Here is a 17823-nt window from a genome sequence, read left to right as displayed (position 1 = left end):
AGAACAAAACACTTACAATCCAAAAAAAAAAAAAATTTCCCTATAAATAAAAACAAATTGTCGATACCCTTCGCACGTGGAGAACGAAAAACAATCGCACAACCAGCGCTTGTGAATCACCACAACTGAGACTCCGCCCTCACAGCTGACGTCACTCAGCCACCCGGCCGCTAGAAATATCGTGAATCGTGAGCGCGTCTAATAAATATTTTTCCAAAATTAGGAGTTTTAACCCCAACAAAAATGGAAAATTAAAAACCGGGCGAGTAGCGTTCGGATCTACCACCACCTCACTTCTCAATCGCACTCTCTCTCTTCGCCTTCTCTCTTTCTCTCTCTATTTGCCCCTCTCCTCTGTTTCCTGAAAAGAAAACAAACCCTAAAATTCCAATTTTTATTTCGATTTTTCACCCCTGTTTTTATTTTATTTTTATTTTATAAAAATATTTTCTAAAGGAAAAAAAAACTTGCAGATCCACCTGTCTTCAAAAAATTTCATCTTCTTTCGGTTTCAACTATTTAAAACAAAACCCTAGCCCGTAGGATTCCGATTTTTGTTTGGTTATAATTATAATAGTTTTTTATTTTTGTTATTTTGATGGTGTGTCAATCGAACTAGGGTTTTTGGGAATCTGATTTTGACGTTTTTATTGAAACCCTAGCTGTTTGGGAATTTATGTGATTTCTTAATATCTAGGGTTTTGAGGGCTGAAAGATTAGGGCTTTTTTTTTCCTGATTTAGATGTTTGTATGGATTCAGGGACTTTAGGGACTAATGATAGTAATTCCGATTTGAATGTTCGAGAGAGGGTTCGGTGGGGGGATAATAGCAAAGTCTATACCCGAAGAAATTTCAGAAAAAAGGCCCAATTAGAATCTGCAAATAACGATTCTGCCACCACTTCCACCACCGCTGCTGCCGAGCCGACCGCCGCCGCCGCCGCAGCAGCAGCGTCCACCGCCGGTGACACAGAGCCCACCTCTTCGTGCCCCGCCAAAAATGAATCTTTTGGCAAGAACGCGACTTTAGAGCTCTCCTCGGCAGAAACCTTAGCTGCCCAAAATGGAATTTGTTCGCAAGAGCAGCCGCAGTCGAGATCCGAGGGGGAGCCTTCGACCTCAGACGTTGTTCGACCGCTGCCGGAGGAAGGCACCAGTGGCCAAGAGTTGTTGCCCAGTGGTGGAGAAGACCCGATATCTAATGGTGACAGAGAAGACCAAGAGGTTCTGCCTGACGTGCCAGAAGCCGTGCCCAGTGGTGGCAGAGAAGAGCCTTCCCCGAGCAGTGGCCGTGAAGCTCTGCCTGAGATGCAACCTACTGGTGGACAGGAAGAAGTATTGCCTAATGGTGGAGAAGATGAGCCGCCCCGGTGCAATGGCCCAGAAGCTGAGCAAGAAGCGCTGCCGAGTACTGCTAGAGAAGACCCTCCTGAGCGAGAGCAATCAGAGGTGGCAGTGACTGCGCCAGTTGATGAAGTACCAGAGGTTACTGGCAGTCATGGGCCCGGGAATGGTGCTGCCTCTGGGGCTTTGGTGAATGGGTTTCGGAAGCCCGTTATTACTAGGGTTGATGATAGGGTTAGGATTAATATAACAAGATCGAGATCGAAGGATGAGATGAGGAAGCTTAAGAGGAAGCTAGAGAGCGAGCTTGATCAGGTTAGAACTTTAGTGGGGAAGGTTGAAGCCAAGGAGCATCAGCTTACTGCTTACAGTACAAGTAATGTTAACACTAACTCTAGGTATGTCGGTGGCAGTGTTGGTAATTTTGGCGGTTATAATCAGCCACAGTTGTTGAGGGCAAATTCGGAGGTTGGTACATTGGGACATCAATATAGTCGGCCACAGTTACTGAGGGTGAATTCTGAGGCAGGTTCTGGGGGATATCAAGAAACAAGACCGTTTCGGCACTTGAATGTTTCTGTGATGGAGAATAATCATGGGGCGGCTGAATTTGTTGAGAAGGAGAAGAGGACGCCTAAGGCTAATCAGTATTATAGAAATTCAGAGTTTCTTTTGGGGAAGGATAGATTGCCTCCAGAAAGCAATAAGAAGTTGAAGCTCACTGCAAAGAAACATGGAGGTGACTCAGAATATGGGTATGGCTTTGGTTTTGATAGGAATAGAGATAAGGTGTTCAAGAGCTGTAGTAATTTGCTTCAGAGGTTGATGAAGCACAAGCATGCCTGGGTGTTTAGTGAACCAGTGGATGCCAAGAAGCTTAATATACCTGATTATCATATTATTATTAAACACCCAATGGATTTTGGTACAATCAAGACTAGGTTAGGTCAGAATTGGTACAAGTCTGCCAGGGAGTTTGCTGAGGATGTGAGGCTTGTATTTCGTAATGCTATGACATACAACCCGAAGGGACAAGATGTCCACACAATGGCAGAAGAGTTGTCAAAGATATTTGAAGATAGGTGGATAGCTATAGAGAAGGAACATTTTCCCTATCAGATGTATTATGATGCAGGATTGCCTATTCCCACACCAAGAAAGGCCCCTCCTCATTCCTTTACTCATATTCCTGCCCCCATTCTTGCTCCTTTTTCAATCCCTCCTGCCCCTTCAATGAGGACATTGGATAGGTCAGAGTCGATGACTGTGCCTGTTGATTCCAGATTAAAGCCCACCTATTCAAATCTTCCTCACACAGGTAGAACACCGGTTCCAAAGAAACCTAAAGCCAAGGATCCAAACAAAAGGGATATGACTTATGAGGAGAAGCAGAAGCTTAGTACAAACCTCCAGAGCTTGCCTTCAGAAAAGCTAGATGCTATTGTTCAGATTATCAAGAAAAGGAACACAACCCTTAGTCAGCATGATGATGAGATTGAGGTGGACATTGACAGTGTTGATGCAGAAACACTATGGGAGCTTGATAGATTTGTCACCAACTACAAGAAGAGTCTGAGTAAGAACAAGAGAAAAGCTGAACTTGCTCTGAAAAGAAGAGCTGAAGCTGCACAGGCTGTTCCAACAACAGTAAGGAATATAAGTCTTGTTTGTTTTTGTCTCTTATTTTCTTGTTCATATCATGAATGCTGTAGGTAGAGGAAGGCATGTGAACAGTTTGTTCAATAAAGTTTATTGTTTTTACAGCTTTTGATTTATATCTCCCATAATTCCTGGTAGAAACTAGGTCTTCAAGTTTTCTTGACATGTGTAGAGTATTGAGGAATTGTAACTCCCCTTTCTAGGATTTTTTTCCCTTGATTTTCTATGCCGTCCCTTGAAACTCGCTATTCTGGCATTGCAGAATCCAATCCCAGCAGTTGTGGAACCGCAGAAAGAAAGTAAAGCAGGTATCATCTTGTCTACTTTTCTAGTCAAAATTAGTATAACATGGCTTGTGTCAAATGTCTAATCAGTAAAGATCTTGCATTTGAATGTTCGCTTATTAACACAGATGAGAAGAATAGTCCTCCTGTTGTTGAAGTCGAAAAGCAAGGTGACAATGCCAGTGGATCTAGTAGTTCAAGCAGTTCTAGCAGTGACTCCGGCTCAACTTCAAGTGGTACTGATGATTTAATTTCCTCTTGCTATCTTTATTGCTCCATTCTGTTACTTGTTTTTGCGTTTGATACTTTTGGTGTCATAACATTTTGTGCTTGGCTTTTGACTATGTATGTATTGAGGTATTATGGTATCCTGCCTGCAGATTCTGACAGTGATAGTTCCTCTGCCTATGGATCAGATGCAGGCCACTCACCCAAAACTTGAATGGTACCTAGCAGGTAAGAACAAGCCAATTGGCTGGTTTTTATAAACTTTGGAAGCATTTGTTGCAAAAGTTTGGTAGCTTGCTCTACTTTTTTCCTTGTTCTCCCACTTCCTTTTCCTTTCTTTGTAATATTTTGTGATTGGTAATTGGACCAGGAAATAAGTATTCTTCCATGTTCAAAACATGTCTACTCCACGCAAGCTTGAGTTGGTTTGTTGTGGCTGAAGCTTTTTCAGTATGGACGAACCACAGCCTATGTGTACCAGGAATTGTGTCGATAGGAATCTCACATTTGTTGTCTATTGTAAGTAGGTTTTATTGTTGCACGCAACTTGCTTTAGGTTGCAGATTTGTTCTTGCTTTTTGCAATGGTAAGACCTGTTGCTCAAGTTAGGTAATTTATTAATTTAAGGGTGTAAGCACAATTCATGAGGCTGTTGATGGGGTCAGGTTGTATGTAGCTTGTGTTAATCAGGAATGTATACGTTCTAATTGGTTATTATTTCCTCTTGGGATCAAGACTCTTGGCTTGTGAATGCATTTAAACCTCCATAATCTTGTGAATGGATATCAATTAGAAGGTGAAGGGGATCTCATATTTTGTTTGCAAATCATCTCCACATGCATAGGTGTAGAGTTTGTTGAAGGATGTGTGTATTGGAGTTGTTTGACTCTCTGACATTGGGTAGTAGCTGCCTCAAATTTAGTATATAAGTGTACTCATATTGTGAAAATTAGTGCAAGGGATATCAAGACAGTAAAGTCACAACAGCCAACAAGTTTTACCTGATGGGTTCTGCTTTTCACATTTTGAATTACAGCGTGCTTCTAAGTTGATGGAGATTTTCATCCCCAGGGGTTGGTATGAGAAGGCTCCTATACCATTGAGTGTCTCATGTAGGTGGGCACGCTCAGTTGAGATTTGGGTGCAGAAGGAGCCGGGGGAAGATAAAACCACTAGGGTGAATTCTGAAGTGTTTAATAAATATTGTTTGAAATTTATAGCTTTCCTGCAATGTGTAGCTTGATTTGATGTACTCTTCCATCTCCTAATGGGTTAGTGATTTAAATATTATTTTATGTTTCTCTACATTTTGGTTGGACAATGCCAGAGATACATTTTTTATTTCAGGAAATATTTGATTATTTTTTGGTTGTGTGGGGCCCCTAGTAACTCCTTGCACAAGATTAGGAGCAATTAAGAAATGCTTTCCTGGCCGGACTCTGTAGATTTGTGAGAAACAACTTTGTGTTGAATTCTGGAATGCCATTATCAAACTGCATTAGTCTTCCCTAGGGTAACCAAGGCGTAATGAAGAAGGTAGTTTGTATATCTGCTTTCTCTTGTGAGTTGAGTCAATTTCAAAAGTGTGAATTCCTACTTTCTGTTGCATATTGGATTTTGAGGTCTTGTTGCTTTGTATTGCTTTTCTCAAGATATATTTTTCTGTAGTCTTTGAGATTCAACTTGAGATGGAAGATGATCTGATTATTTTCCTTTTTTCCTGAGAAAGCTCTGTTCAAATATATATCAAATTATGCGTTTCATGTTTTTGCAGAAAATTTCATATACGGGAGCTGGAATCTATCTGATGAATACTTCCGAAACTACTACTGCCTCTGTTTTGGTGATTTTGTCCAAGATCTGTTAGATGATTTCTTGGCTGGCAGAAATGGTGCCGCATTGTTGAGACATATAGCTGATGTGGATTTCTTTTTGTTCTCGGCATTTTCCAACGTTGATCTGTTAAACTGGTCGCTTCAGTTAAGAAGATTGTATGATGTTTTTGATTGATAATGGTGCCATGGAAATATATCGAGATACAGGTTGCCAACACTGCTACCAGTTTCACTTATCAAGTCTCAAGGTAGGATTTATCTTATAAATTCGGAGCTTGGTTACTGTTTGATTTATTTAGGGCCGCTAGTGATATAAGCTAGTTTAGGATCATCATTAGAGCTAGACCTGGATGGAGGAACGTTTCAGGGCTACTTTTAGAGTAGTTTGATGTGTAGACTGTATTGCCTGCTCGGACGTGTTATTGCGTATTGTATCATACTACCAAGCTGTTAAAGTAGAAAAAATAGTTTTTATGTTATCTTTGTACAGATTTCAACTCGAAAGCACGTCTAGCCACAAAACCTTTATGTAAATTATATTTGCATAATCAGTGTATTGAGCGGGGTGAAAACATTTATGTGCGTTGTTATGTTCAATTTGTGTGGCTGAACTGTCCTCGTGATTTCTCGTGCCAAAAACAAAAGAAAACAATTAAGAAAAGAATTAATCTGCTATATATTGATAGTATTTATACTTTCACCGTTAAATATATGATAAATCATCTAAGTTTAAATTTTAAATTTTGCATATGTGTCATGATTCAATTATAATGTTAGTATGTATTGTTGGTGTATATAAAATTAACTGGAAAGAAAGAAGGGAAAGAGATGTACTAATGAAATCATGAGAAAAAAGAAATCTACTAATGATGTAATGATTGAGGAATTAATAGTTTTTCTTTACATTCATTATTTTCTTGACCAATTCATTGAATATGTTTCCAACAAAACACATTCCTCATGTGGGAGCTATACATTCAAGTGTTCTACACACTGAATTAGATAATCCAAACGGCTAAAACTCCAATTATTTCTCCCAGAAAAGTTACTCTGAAGAAGATTAAACAGTTCGTGTTGTAATTATATCGTAAGAGGATTCTAAAATAGTTTTGAGGGATCAAAATGGCTATTTATTTTGCATTCCTCCAAAATCGTAACGTTGTCTTATTTTGAACCCTCCTAGTTGTCTGAAAGATGGTCAAGACGGATTCTCTGCATTCTTATCGCGCAGCTTGTTGCCATTTTGTCTGGAAAGATGGTTAAGACGGATGCTTTGAATTTTAATTCCGCAACTGGCATAAAACTTCATAAAGTTTCATTAGCCACCAAAAATATTTTACAAATCCAGAAACGTTTGGGAGGAGACTTCAATTTGGTTGTGGATTCAGAATTACCGGCTTTTTGCACTTGCACAGAATTCAAATTTAGGATACCGGTCGTAATGAAATTACGAACTAAGTTGCATGTAAGACCTCAGAATTTTAATCATAAACCTTCATTTCACTCGGTAACGACCCAAAAATGAAATTGCTCACAAACGTCTTGCTAGCCTATTATCAGGAGACATTGGCAGCAGGTGAGATTTTGTCAGGGGTAGTCTAAAGGCAACATGTTAGCTAATGATATAAATGCATAGATCGAAATTTGGCTGACCATTGTAAATTGTATAGTATTGGACATAAGTGTCCAATAATGTAAAACAAGAGGCACATCCTCATCGAGTTTGCTAGGGGTATTATTTAAAGGATATTCTGTCTACTCTGATTCCCTACATCAACTATGCCCAGATGTCCTTAGCAGCAAACAGGGCACTCCAAATGGATACAACATTTGGCACAAAAATGGCAAAATTGTCATAATAAAGCATTAAAAAGGTCATTTCAACTCTGGTTCGCGAACTTGATTCCCTTCTCAATGGATGATTTAAGCTCTGGCTTCAAAGCCTCGAGGCCTTCTTTCTCATAGTCTGAAAGTGGGCCTAACCCCAGCACTTCCTCCACACCATTCTTACCAAGTCTCACCTGATAGAACAAGCAATCATTTCACAACATCCACATAAGAAGATCACAAGATAATGCAAAAGCACCATGAACATTGGATGGACCGGTGTAAAGAAGGACAAGAAACAACAATTTGAAACTGCTCCCTTTGGCCTAGAACTTGTGAGATTCTCTGACTTATGAGGGGACTCAGAATTTCCCCGTTGTTATCAGAAGCATTTCACAGATAAGTAAAAATGGGTTGTAACCTAGCTACAGACTCAAAACACGTCTATGACTCGAAGAATTAATGAAAAAGCATACATCTCCAAAAGAAGGAAGGTTGCCTAAAGAGGCAGGTCAGGCTAGCTACATAAAGCTTCCCCTTCCAAGTGAACAACAATTTAAAACTACTCCCTTGGGCCTATAAGTGGTGAGACTCTCTGACTGATGAGGAGACTAAGAGTTTTCCCTTTATTTATCAGAAGCATTTCACAGATAAGTAAAAACAGGTTGTAACCTACCTACAGACTCAAACGCGTCTATGACTCGAAGAATTAAATAAAAAATCTTATATCTCCAAATGAAGCAAGGTTGCCTAAAGAGGTAGGTCAGGCTAGACACATAAAGCTTCCCTTTCCAAGTTAAGAGGGGCTAGTATCAACAAATGAAAAGTTAAAGAGGGGCATTACCACAAAGGACATCAATGTATGTACCTTGGATGCAAAGAAAGGTAGCTCAGTGACACTTGACTGCACAAATGAACACTCTACAACATCTGGAACGCCATTAAGGCCCTTCAAGCAGGCATCGGCAAATATGGCACCAGCATAGCTGCAGAAATATACTAGTTAGGCAAAGGACAAATCATAAATCTCTTAAACATTGCCAATAGGTGTAACATGAATCACATGACAAATTTGACAACAAAAATATGAGATCAAGCATGAAGCTGCAAAAAAGGGATTTCTCAAGGTGCACACACTGCCACTGAACTTTAGTATCATGACCTGCAGACGATATGCTCTTTACTAGTCTTCCAATACACATTTCAATAATAACTGTGGCAAGATAATAATAACTACCTCATGTTTGCAAGCAGTTCTAGCACGCAAGCTTAAGAGAAAAAATGATCCTTCTTTAGAATAGAAATATTATGCTCATTATACATAAGATCAGCATGCTTATATCTATGAGCATTCTAGTGCAACTAAGCTGATGGTTTGAAACAATTACAAGAAGCAAGGATGTGGGAAGAAATAGCACTTGAACACACAACTACCACTTAGCCACCATGAACCATGTGCATGACCAAGCTACAGCAGGATTTTCGAATCATGCAAGAATTTAGACCTGATATTAAACTGATATTATAATTTCAAAAGAATTCTTGTACACTTTCTTCACCATACAACCAAAGAAAACCAACCTCCGTAAATCCGTCAAACATCATATCGATATCTTCCATTGAAACACAGCATCATGAAGACTTGAAACAACAGAAGAATGAAAGACAACTTACGCCATTGAAAGGGTAGCCGAACCCTTTCCAGCCTTAGCTTCAACCACCTCTGTTCCACCATCCTGTGTTCTTTTTGTCAAAGCCTTTATATCCTCATCTGGCAAATTAGCTTTAGGAGTTGCCTATAGTTGTGATGCAAATCAGCCACACATGGCTCAGCCAATGGCAATGAAAACATCATATGTAAAAACAAAGAAAAAATAACAAAAAGAAAATCAGTGATAGCAGCAGCATGATGGCACCTGTGAGAACAATGGTAGAATCGTTATACCAGCGTGACCTCCAACAACAGGTACGTTAACCTCTGGAGGAAAGGAGCAAGCATTAAAAGGTAAGATAAGGCCAGAATAGACTACTTCCCAAAACCAAAACATGACAAAGAACGAGTAAGACACTATTACATACACCACACTATAATCCAAGGCCTAGCAGATATACCTGCAACATTGACTTTGGCCTTCCCAGCATAGAATGTCTTCGCCCTGACAACATCGAGTGTAGTGACGCCAAACAACTTTTTTTCATCATAAGTCCCTGCTTTCTTGAAGACCTCAGAAGCTATGGGGACAGTAGAGTTTACAGGATTGCTAATCATATTAACAAGTGCCTGATTCGTACAGAACCCAAAAAGGTTAGGACCATAGCAGCTTTTCACTCGAGTATTAAATCAATCATGAAGCCAAACAGATCATACTCACATGCGGGCAGTACTTGGCAATGGCAGTGCAGAGAGATTTCACAATCCCAGCATTGATGTTAAAGAGATCATCGCGAGTCATACCAGGCTTCCTGGGCACACCAGCTGGAATGATCACAACGTCAGATCCCTCCAGTGCCTGTCCTAGTTGCTCTTCTCCCATAAAACCAACAACCTGCATGAAATACAACCCAATCAGCCTCAGCAGCCAACTATAAACTTTGGAAAAATTTACCAGGAAGCAAACTCAGAACTTCAGTCAAAAGAAAAATACAGTCGCACATCCAAGTTACTTATCATGCAAGAAAGTCAAATCCTCTTTCGCGACTTCTAAACATCCCATCAACATCATGCAAGCAACAAGTTAGAGACGAAATTTGATCCATATCTAATTGAAATTACCAATTCTATGTGCCACGAGTAAGGTAACTAGAAGCTACTACACTACCTCAGCAGTCATCTGAATTCATCTGAAAACCGCACCGACTGCAACCAAATGAATAAAATCCAGCAAAGCTAGTATGGCGTATATTATTAGAGTGGCGTGGCAATGAACGGAAATGTGCGTCAAATAAAACTCTAAATCCCCAAATTGTACAAAATCATAAACCCTAGCGTTCAAATACAACAGTTAAGGAATTTCCATAATTCAAACAATCGAAATTGAGAAACTGGTAAATCGAGTTTGAAAATGAAGAGGAATAAAAGGACCTCAGATCTGGTATTGATGTGGCTAACATCGGCGGCAACACCAGGAGTGCCAGCTATATCGTAGAGGGCGAGCTTGGAGACGAGAGGATTAAGCTTCATAAGCAAAGCCAGAGGCTGGCCGATCCCTCCCGCGGCACCCAAAACGGCGACTTTCCTCTCGGGAGCAGATTCCGATGCGAATCCACGGCGAACTCCGTAGGCTGACGTCGTAGAGCTCATCAGATTAGATGAACTTCTCTTGAGTACGGATCTCAACATTGCTGTCCTCATTTTCACTCTCTGATTCAAAAATGAAAGCAGAATCTGAGCTCCAAATTGTGCAGTGGCGGAGAGAAAGTGAAAAAGGAGCGCTTTATCGAGCGAGCAAGTGGGGGTGGCTTTTCAACATAAGTAGATAACATGGCAACTCCATTCAGCCAGAATTTTCGTCGTCCTCTCACGTGCCCGGCATGTGGATTGGAATCATCATGTTGTTCGCGCATCGCGCGTTAGTTTTCCCATCTGGCCTCGCCTGCCAGTGTCCCATGTGCCCGTGCTTCCGTCTTTCTGATCTTCTGCTGCATTTGCTCTCTTCCCGCTGCATTCTCTCTCCCATTACATTCTCTTTCTTTCTTTTTTTGGTTTTTTTTGGGATAATGTTGCTCTATCACTTATCCGCATCCTCTGGAACCTGGTACAAAATTTTGTTGACCTCCTCCTTTGTTTTGTTGTAATAGGCTTTCTTCTTCATCTCCGGTGAGGTCAGATCTTCTCTTCGGGTTACCTCTGGTCTGCCCCTCTTTTTGTTTTTTTTTGTTTTTTTTTTTTTGGCTAAAGTTCGTATTTCTTTTGTCCCTTGTCCACTGACGTGCAGTTTTCTCTTTTTTTTCTCATCCACGGGCTTGTTACCGCCCAAGGACGTGCCATCTTCACTGTTGGTTGCAGATCTTGTGCTTTCTTCTTTCTCTCCAGTGAGGTCGGGTCTTCTCTTCAGGTTGCTCTGTATTCATGTTTTTCTCCTCCTCTGTAAAAACTTGTTTGATGCTAATGGTTCTTGTGTTTTGTTGTGCAAGCATTTTTTTCATTGCTTTTAGGAGACTGGTTTGTGATTTCTTTGGTAGCTGGGATTTGGACTCTGGAAGCCGTTTGTTTGGCTGCCCCTCTTTACTTGTCTTTCCCTCTCCTCCCCATCATCAAATTCCAGCCACATCTTCTAATGTAGCTCTCTACTACTTACAGACGGAATCCGCAGTAGAAGTTTCTGAACTGAAAAAGGAAAGCTAATCTCAGGGAGATAGATAGAAGAGAAGGTACGATGGCGTCCAAGATGCAGAGTATCGCGGTTCTTCAGACCGAGAATAACCTTGCAACCGGAGGTATATTTTCTTCAACTTTCTTCCTTCTCTCAATATCTCAATCTCTCTCTTTCGCGCTCTTTTTTCTTTTGTTTCAATTAATCTGAATTTCTATCTACATTTCAACGGAGTAGTAGTATATCGTCCTTAATTGGTGCACAACATTAGGAAATCTTGTTCTCTTTCGTTGTTTCCCCTCTTTAATAATCGAACCACTTCAAGAAAAAAACCGACCTTGGGAATTATTTTGCCCTAATACCCATTGTGGGTTTCGTAAATTTTGGTAATTTATTATATTTAGCTAAGAGAATTGGAGGTTTTGGTATAATTTGTGTAAAATTCCACGATTTTTCGGCTAGCAGTTTGGGCTTTAGAATTGCTGGCTTTGTCTGAATTTTTATCTCTTCTATATTTAATGGATATCTGAGGATCATTTAGTATCTGAAACTAATAAATCTACCAACGCTTACAGTCATGAGTGTAGAGTTAACTAAATATGTTAACCTCTTTATGAATAACTTTTTAAGGACTTTTATGCTAATTCTTCGCATTCAAAAAGGAGATAAATGGAAGAAACATTATTTTCTGATATTAGAGACACCTGCGGGAAAGAAGATGATAGCAAGTTACTGACCCCAGGTAGTATGAGATGAGATTGTATTGTAATTGAGCAGGGTTCACTTATCATAATAGATTGAATTTTGTAGTTTTGAACTGATACATTGTTCTTTTGATTGACTGAATGGCAATTTGGGAGCCATGCAGTTTGTTTTTCTTGTTTTTATTTTCTTATAATCCAAACCTGAAAAGGATTTGTTTTTTTCTCTTCCGAGTGATTGTTTGGTTTTCCAAAGATTTAAATTTTCCAGAGATTGATTGTTTGGTTTTCCGAAGGTCAATCTCTTTAACCCAAGAAAATAATAATATTAAACTGAAAAACAACAAAAATGTTGTCTTGGGAAACTATTGTTTATTTACATGGCTTGAAAGTTGAAATTGCCAGAAACAAGAAGCTCACTTTCTCTGATGGTCATATTTCTTCATCAGGTTGACCATTGCCAAAAAGAAGAGCTTAGCTACAAGACATCTCATAGCAATATCACGTCTTATTGTTGAAAAATTTGATTTTATGGTAGTGTTTGTAGGTTGAGTTATGACCCATGATTTATGCTCAGGCCCTTAAAATGGAGATATATAGTTAAGAAAAGTATAAAGGATTGGGGTGGCTTCAACATTTACCTTCAACTAATTTTCCTTGTGTTTTTCCTTTTTGAATTCAGCTTTGTGGAAATTGTGGCTCCTGTTTTCTCGCGGGATGCTTGGCGATGTGTTTGGCATATGATTCAGGTTCCCTTCTCTAACTTTGTCATTTGTATACGTATGTTTTAAGCCTTGTTGTACCTCCAACTATTTTTGCTTTTAGCTGCTCTCATTAGCCTTGGTTCTTTCCAGCTTAGAGCTCACGCTGATTTTTTACTTTCAATAACATTTCTAGAATGATTTGGTGCATGGTTGGGGATTGGATTTTGCACTAAGGAGATGTGTGGAGGTCAGTGGTTTTATTTGTTTCTTATCACTGTATTATTTGAAAGATTTAGAAAAGAAGGCTTGTCTACCTGCTTTTCATATTCCTGTTGGAAGGAGAGATCTGCGGGACAGTGGCATGTAAAACAGATAAAATTGGAAAACATGTATGTATTTCAAATGGATGTCTGCGTATTATCAGTTTCATTGTAAGTGTATTTTGCCTGTGTAGCCTGCACATGAGAAAATTGATGTGGTTGACTCTCAGTGGATAGTTCATCAAGTTATTCCTTCTCTGGGAAGTCAGGTCAGTTAACTACTTTATTACAACCATCGGGACTTGCTTTTCCTTTTCCTAGAGGTGATTAAAATAATGAAGTTTAGTTGTTTGCAAATGTTGTTCTGTTCAACTTTAATTTCCATTTTTGAGCAAATGGTTCTTCATTTATAAAATAAGCAACTTTTTAGCAGCAACCCCCTTATTTACATTTTTTTCTTCCACGTCAATTATCCTACTTGTCCCTTGATCTGGTTTCCCCTCATTTAGATTTGTTTTGTTGATAATGATGCTAACAGCTTCAGCTTCGTTGATTCCAGGGTCAATCTGAAAATGGAAAAGCTCCTTGGCAAGGGGTATGTAAGCTGTTACTTGTTCGGTTTCCATTTCAACCTTTCTGTATATTTTTTTATTGAGGCCTTTTCTTTGTCCTTCGTTTTTTTTGCAAAAGTCAACTCTGAAAGCTTCTTCATCCAATTTTATGGTAATCTGAGTTATTCTATATCACCTACATTCTAACAATCATGTTTAAATTAGGATTCATAGGTCTTATATCTGCACTCTGTTTGAATTGCATGATTTTGCATTGAACTGAATTTCATTAGATTTGTCCAAACGTCAAGTAACTAGCTTGAATTCTTTTCTATCTAATTTGGTAGGTAAGAGAGAGGTGCAGAAGTGAGTGGGTGCAGTTTCAAGATCGCCTAGCCAATGCAGATAAGAAATATATTGAACAGTTTGGGAGGACTTTGAATTAGCTAATTTCTGGTTATTACCCGTAACTTTCTTCATTTTCTTTTGTCCTTTTTCCATCTTTGTATCATTGTACGGAAGGGTGTTTTGGAGCCCAATTCTCTCACTCGATGTCTTTAAAATTTTTTTTTTTTTGCTTCTAGCGGGCGGTAGCTGAACTTCCTGTAGTAGTGAAAACTAACGATCTGAAACTGGAAGAGAGTGATCCTTTTTTGTGTATAAATAGATTAGACTTTGCTTCATTTGACTCCCATATTGCCAATATTCATTTCCTTTTCTTTCTTTTTTCTTTTCCTTCTATTTTTTTTCGCCCTTTTTTGCCCTTTTCTATTTTCTTGAGACGGGGAGGTGTGGGTGGGAATCCGTTGGTTGCCTCATACTGAACTCACCCGCTTACAGTTGTTATTTGGAGAACCATCCCCTGTTACCACTTTATTGAGCTTATTACCATCAGTAGTGGGATTATATGAGTTGGAGTACTTACCTACTTTATGTTTAATATTTCACTATTAAGTTGCGAATTTGGAGACGGAATTTCTGTTATATGCCAAATTTCTAATATTCTGGGTATCTCTTTTGCAGGAACGAGGTATTTGAACAACAGAAAGTTTTGTATCCTTCTAAGTTTTCTTGCATTTGGGTATTGATACTACTCACCTTTATTGCTCTGACTCCTATTTCTTTGCACAAGTTCCCTTTGACCTGCAATGCTTCTTTACTTTTTTTTTCTCTTAACTTCTTGTAGCTCTGATTGGAAAAGAAATATAGAGACATTGGAGAAAATAGTGTAACCAGTCTGAGGACATTGATCAATCTTGGTTCTGAAGTGTACATGCAAGCTGATGTGTATGTCTCTTCATACCATATCAATGTCATTTTACTTGGTTGTTCATAGGATTAGTATACATTTGAAGTGTTTATCAAGATATGAAAGAATTCATTTCTTTTTTGTTTGAGGTGTGTGTGATTTATTATAACTATATATGTTTGTGTCTGCCTATGCACTGAAAAAAAAAAGAAAGTATATGGTACCTTAGTTGTTCCAAGTATGTCTTCAGCTATGGTGAACAAAGTGTTGTAGGTTCTTTGGGCTACGAGCTTGGGTTTTGGTAGTCTCAGTACCAGATGGAATCATGTTAGATTGATATAGGGTGCAAGAGAAGTGTTCTTTACTTGATGTGATGGTGCTTACTGTAAACAAATATGAGAGATAATTGCAGAAACAAGGCAAAAACAATCAATTATGGGGACAGTTCAAAACTTTAACAGCTTACGAATAAGCGATCGAACCTGAATTTATCTTTCCTGATTTCCAATTTTCAACTCTAGATATTCCCCAGGCAATCACGACCTTCAAGCTTCTCATCATAACTATGCGTCTTTAGGAAACATCTGTTTTTTTGAACTTGATAAGTGGAGCCGATCCATGTATTCTTAAGGTAGCTATGTCAATGATTGAGTTGGAATGGAACAAACAAAAGAGAATGATTTATAATGTCAATGTATCCATGAATGATTTATAAGCCTATGTGCTTGATTTATCAACTCTAGATATATTGAGTGATTGAGTTGGATCTATTACAATTATCTATTGATTGAATACCTTGAGCTTTTTGCCAAAATCTGTCTCAAAACTGATTTTGATTTGTAGCTATGGTACATTTGCTACTTGAGGTTGTGATGGTTATGTTGATGTGTGGGATGGAAACAATAAAAAAAGGCTGTACCAGTTATTTTTCCTTAATTGAATTTGAAATGTCTTCCGCTCCATGACAACATTTGTCAGTTTTTTATCATACTTGTTATATTTGTCAAAACAAGGGTTCTTTTTTTTTTTTTTTGTTTTTTGCCTCTGAATTTGAGATTATGATTTCTTTGTTATACTAACTTATTCTATTGTTCGTGGAAATTTATTACTTTAGCTCATTTTTCTGAAAGTGATCAATTGGAATGCTAAAGCAAGATGAATTGTATTAGAGACTTCTTTTTGTTTCAGACTTTGACAAATGCTGTTTTATATCCTGTAAATGATGTTCTTCTGTGTTTGGTTCTTTCTGCGAGATGTTACTTTTGCTTCGGTGTGTTGTGTATAAAGGCATCTTCATAAGTTACTTGTGTGAGTGCTGTTTTGAATGATTACACTTATTCTTCTTGAATGATTTTGAATGCTTTTGACTGAATAAATAGTGTGTGCAGACTAGGAATTCATTGGTTATTTTGAATGATTTTGAATGCTTCTAATTTTTTGCTGCAGAATTCTGAACTGACTGCTCATGTGGCCAAGCAGTAAAGAGGAAGGAATCTGCTGTCCTATGTTAGGCATTGTCGTTTGATTATGAGTGCAGTTTCATTGGATGTTTTTTAGTTAATGTGTATTATGTAGTTATAGTTGTTAGAGGACTCAAGCACAGAAATTCTGTAATAGCTAGGTTGTTGCCATTTCAGTTTGTTGCCATTCTGTAATAGCTAGGTATGTATTGATCATATAATTTCTGAAGCATTCTTGATGGGAGAAAAAGACTTTGGGGTAAAGAATCAAGAAATCATATAGAGAACAAAGTTGAAATTAATGTAAGACGAGACCATACAGCTTTCCTAAGATTGATTCTTTATTTGGTTCATTATTTCTGAAATAAGTTAAATTCTTTGACCACCTTTTTTTTGCACATTACTTATTCATTTTTTTGTGTTCATCCTAGATTAGATTAATAGTTTAAATATACTTTCCACAGTAATTAATTTATAATCAGTTCCACAATTTAGGTCTTGGTTTTCTTTTTATGACGTTGGTATAATAACCTATAAAAATGTTGGGTATATCATAATTGTTAATGTGTCTAAAACAAAATGACTTCTTATATACAAAACAATTAATGTCATTCTTATATACAAAACAACTAATGTCATTTTTAGTGTGAAATGTCTTATTGAATTTCACTTTGTGTATTTCAAGCTTCTCTGGCCTCCAAAGACGAAAATTCGCTGAGAAGACAAGAGCAACAGCCGTGATGAAAGGATTGTTTTACTACCATTACTTCCTTACAAGGACTAAGGACAATTCATGAGGTCCTAGAATCCGGTATTTATTACTACCATTATATATATATTTTTTGCTTAGACGGTATTTATTATGGCTGATATGGTTTCTTTTGTTACTTTATAAACAGATCATGAAATCTCAGAATCAGTTCTCCATCGTATTGTCTCATCTATGAATCCATTCCTAAAACATGACTGGACTACATTCAATTGCTTCTATCAATTTTATCTATCAAAGTACAAGTACAAGCTGGTATAGTTTTGCATTCTCTAACCTTATTAACTCTCTTTCTTTTGTACATATGTGTATTTACTTATCACAATTTTTTTTCATACATTTATAGGATCTACCAGAATTTGCGAATCTAAGGCTAAATGAAGATAGTACGACGACTATAACTCTTACAAATAGTCATAAATATTATCATGTTGGTATGACCGGCAGATGTTTTGATCAAAACTGGAACCGTTTTGTTATTGATCATGATCTAAAAAATGGCCAGATATTGCTTTTTATTCCACAATCCAAGACTCCCTTTGTTGTGCTGGTGTTTGACCGCAAAGGAATAGAGAAGTTGTTTCTATGGCAGTTTGCATTTTCCATTTGATGGCACATCTGATTTACGTTGATTCTGCT

The 17823-nt window shown here is 38.2% G+C and overlaps 3 protein-coding genes across 20 annotated transcripts; 2 read left to right on the top strand and 1 right to left on the bottom strand.

Annotated features, from left to right (window-relative positions):
• The first annotated feature begins 305 nt into the window (after window positions 1–305).
• LOC113687840 (transcription factor GTE4-like) lies at window positions 306–5829 on the top strand. Of its 2 annotated transcripts, XM_027205359.2 has the most exons (5): window positions 498–2991; window positions 3266–3311; window positions 3416–3523; window positions 3668–3743; window positions 5290–5829. In XM_027205359.2, exons 1-4 carry the CDS (start codon window positions 751–753, stop codon window positions 3727–3729), a joined length of 2457 nt encoding a protein of 818 aa, XP_027061160.1. In that variant the 5' UTR covers window positions 498–750; the 3' UTR covers window positions 3730–3743; window positions 5290–5829. The 2 variants fall into 2 exon arrangements, with proteins under 2 accessions (XP_071905240.1, XP_027061160.1); XM_072049139.1 differs by lacking the exon at window positions 5290–5829 and having other exon boundaries at window positions 306–2991; window positions 3668–3742.
• A 1133-nt stretch (window positions 5830–6962) lies between these two features.
• LOC113688097 (malate dehydrogenase, mitochondrial) lies at window positions 6963–10653 on the bottom strand. Its single transcript, XM_027205761.2, has 7 exons — window positions 10260–10653; window positions 9550–9723; window positions 9290–9458; window positions 9094–9155; window positions 8852–8973; window positions 8046–8163; window positions 6963–7371 (listed from the first exon to the last, which is right to left on the bottom strand). Exons 1-7 carry the CDS (start codon window positions 10527–10529, stop codon window positions 7231–7233), a joined length of 1056 nt encoding a protein of 351 aa, XP_027061562.1. The 5' UTR covers window positions 10530–10653; the 3' UTR covers window positions 6963–7230.
• Window positions 10654–10667: 14 nt separating this feature from the next.
• LOC140006722 (uncharacterized) lies at window positions 10668–16746 on the top strand. Of its 17 annotated transcripts, XR_011814507.1 has the most exons (12): window positions 10668–11027; window positions 11156–11232; window positions 11478–11614; window positions 12874–12940; window positions 13089–13142; window positions 13350–13424; window positions 13694–13750; window positions 13846–13878; window positions 14054–14162; window positions 14730–14759; window positions 14893–14993; window positions 16402–16746. XR_011814507.1 is itself a non-coding variant. In XM_072049138.1 (8 exons), the coding sequence occupies exons 3-8, from the start codon at window positions 12932–12934 to the stop codon at window positions 14150–14152; spliced, it is 306 nt and encodes a 101-aa protein (XP_071905239.1). In that variant the 5' UTR covers window positions 10875–11027; window positions 11156–11614; window positions 12874–12931; the 3' UTR covers window positions 14153–14163. The 17 variants fall into 17 exon arrangements, 1 of the variants encoding a protein (XP_071905239.1); XR_011814504.1 differs by lacking the exon at window positions 13846–13878 and having other exon boundaries at window positions 10786–11027; window positions 11184–11232; window positions 13715–13750; XR_011814497.1 differs by having other exon boundaries at window positions 10875–11027; window positions 11156–11614; window positions 13715–13750.
• The last annotated feature ends 1077 nt before the right edge of the window (window positions 16747–17823 follow it).

The sequence above is a fragment of the Coffea arabica genome, chromosome 5e (assembly GCF_036785885.1).
Source record: "Coffea arabica cultivar ET-39 chromosome 5e, Coffea Arabica ET-39 HiFi, whole genome shotgun sequence".
Lineage (NCBI taxonomy): Eukaryota > Viridiplantae > Streptophyta > Magnoliopsida > Gentianales > Rubiaceae > Coffea > Coffea arabica.
Note: the sequence above shows the minus strand (reverse complement) of the source record. Positions and strands in the feature narration are given on the sequence as shown.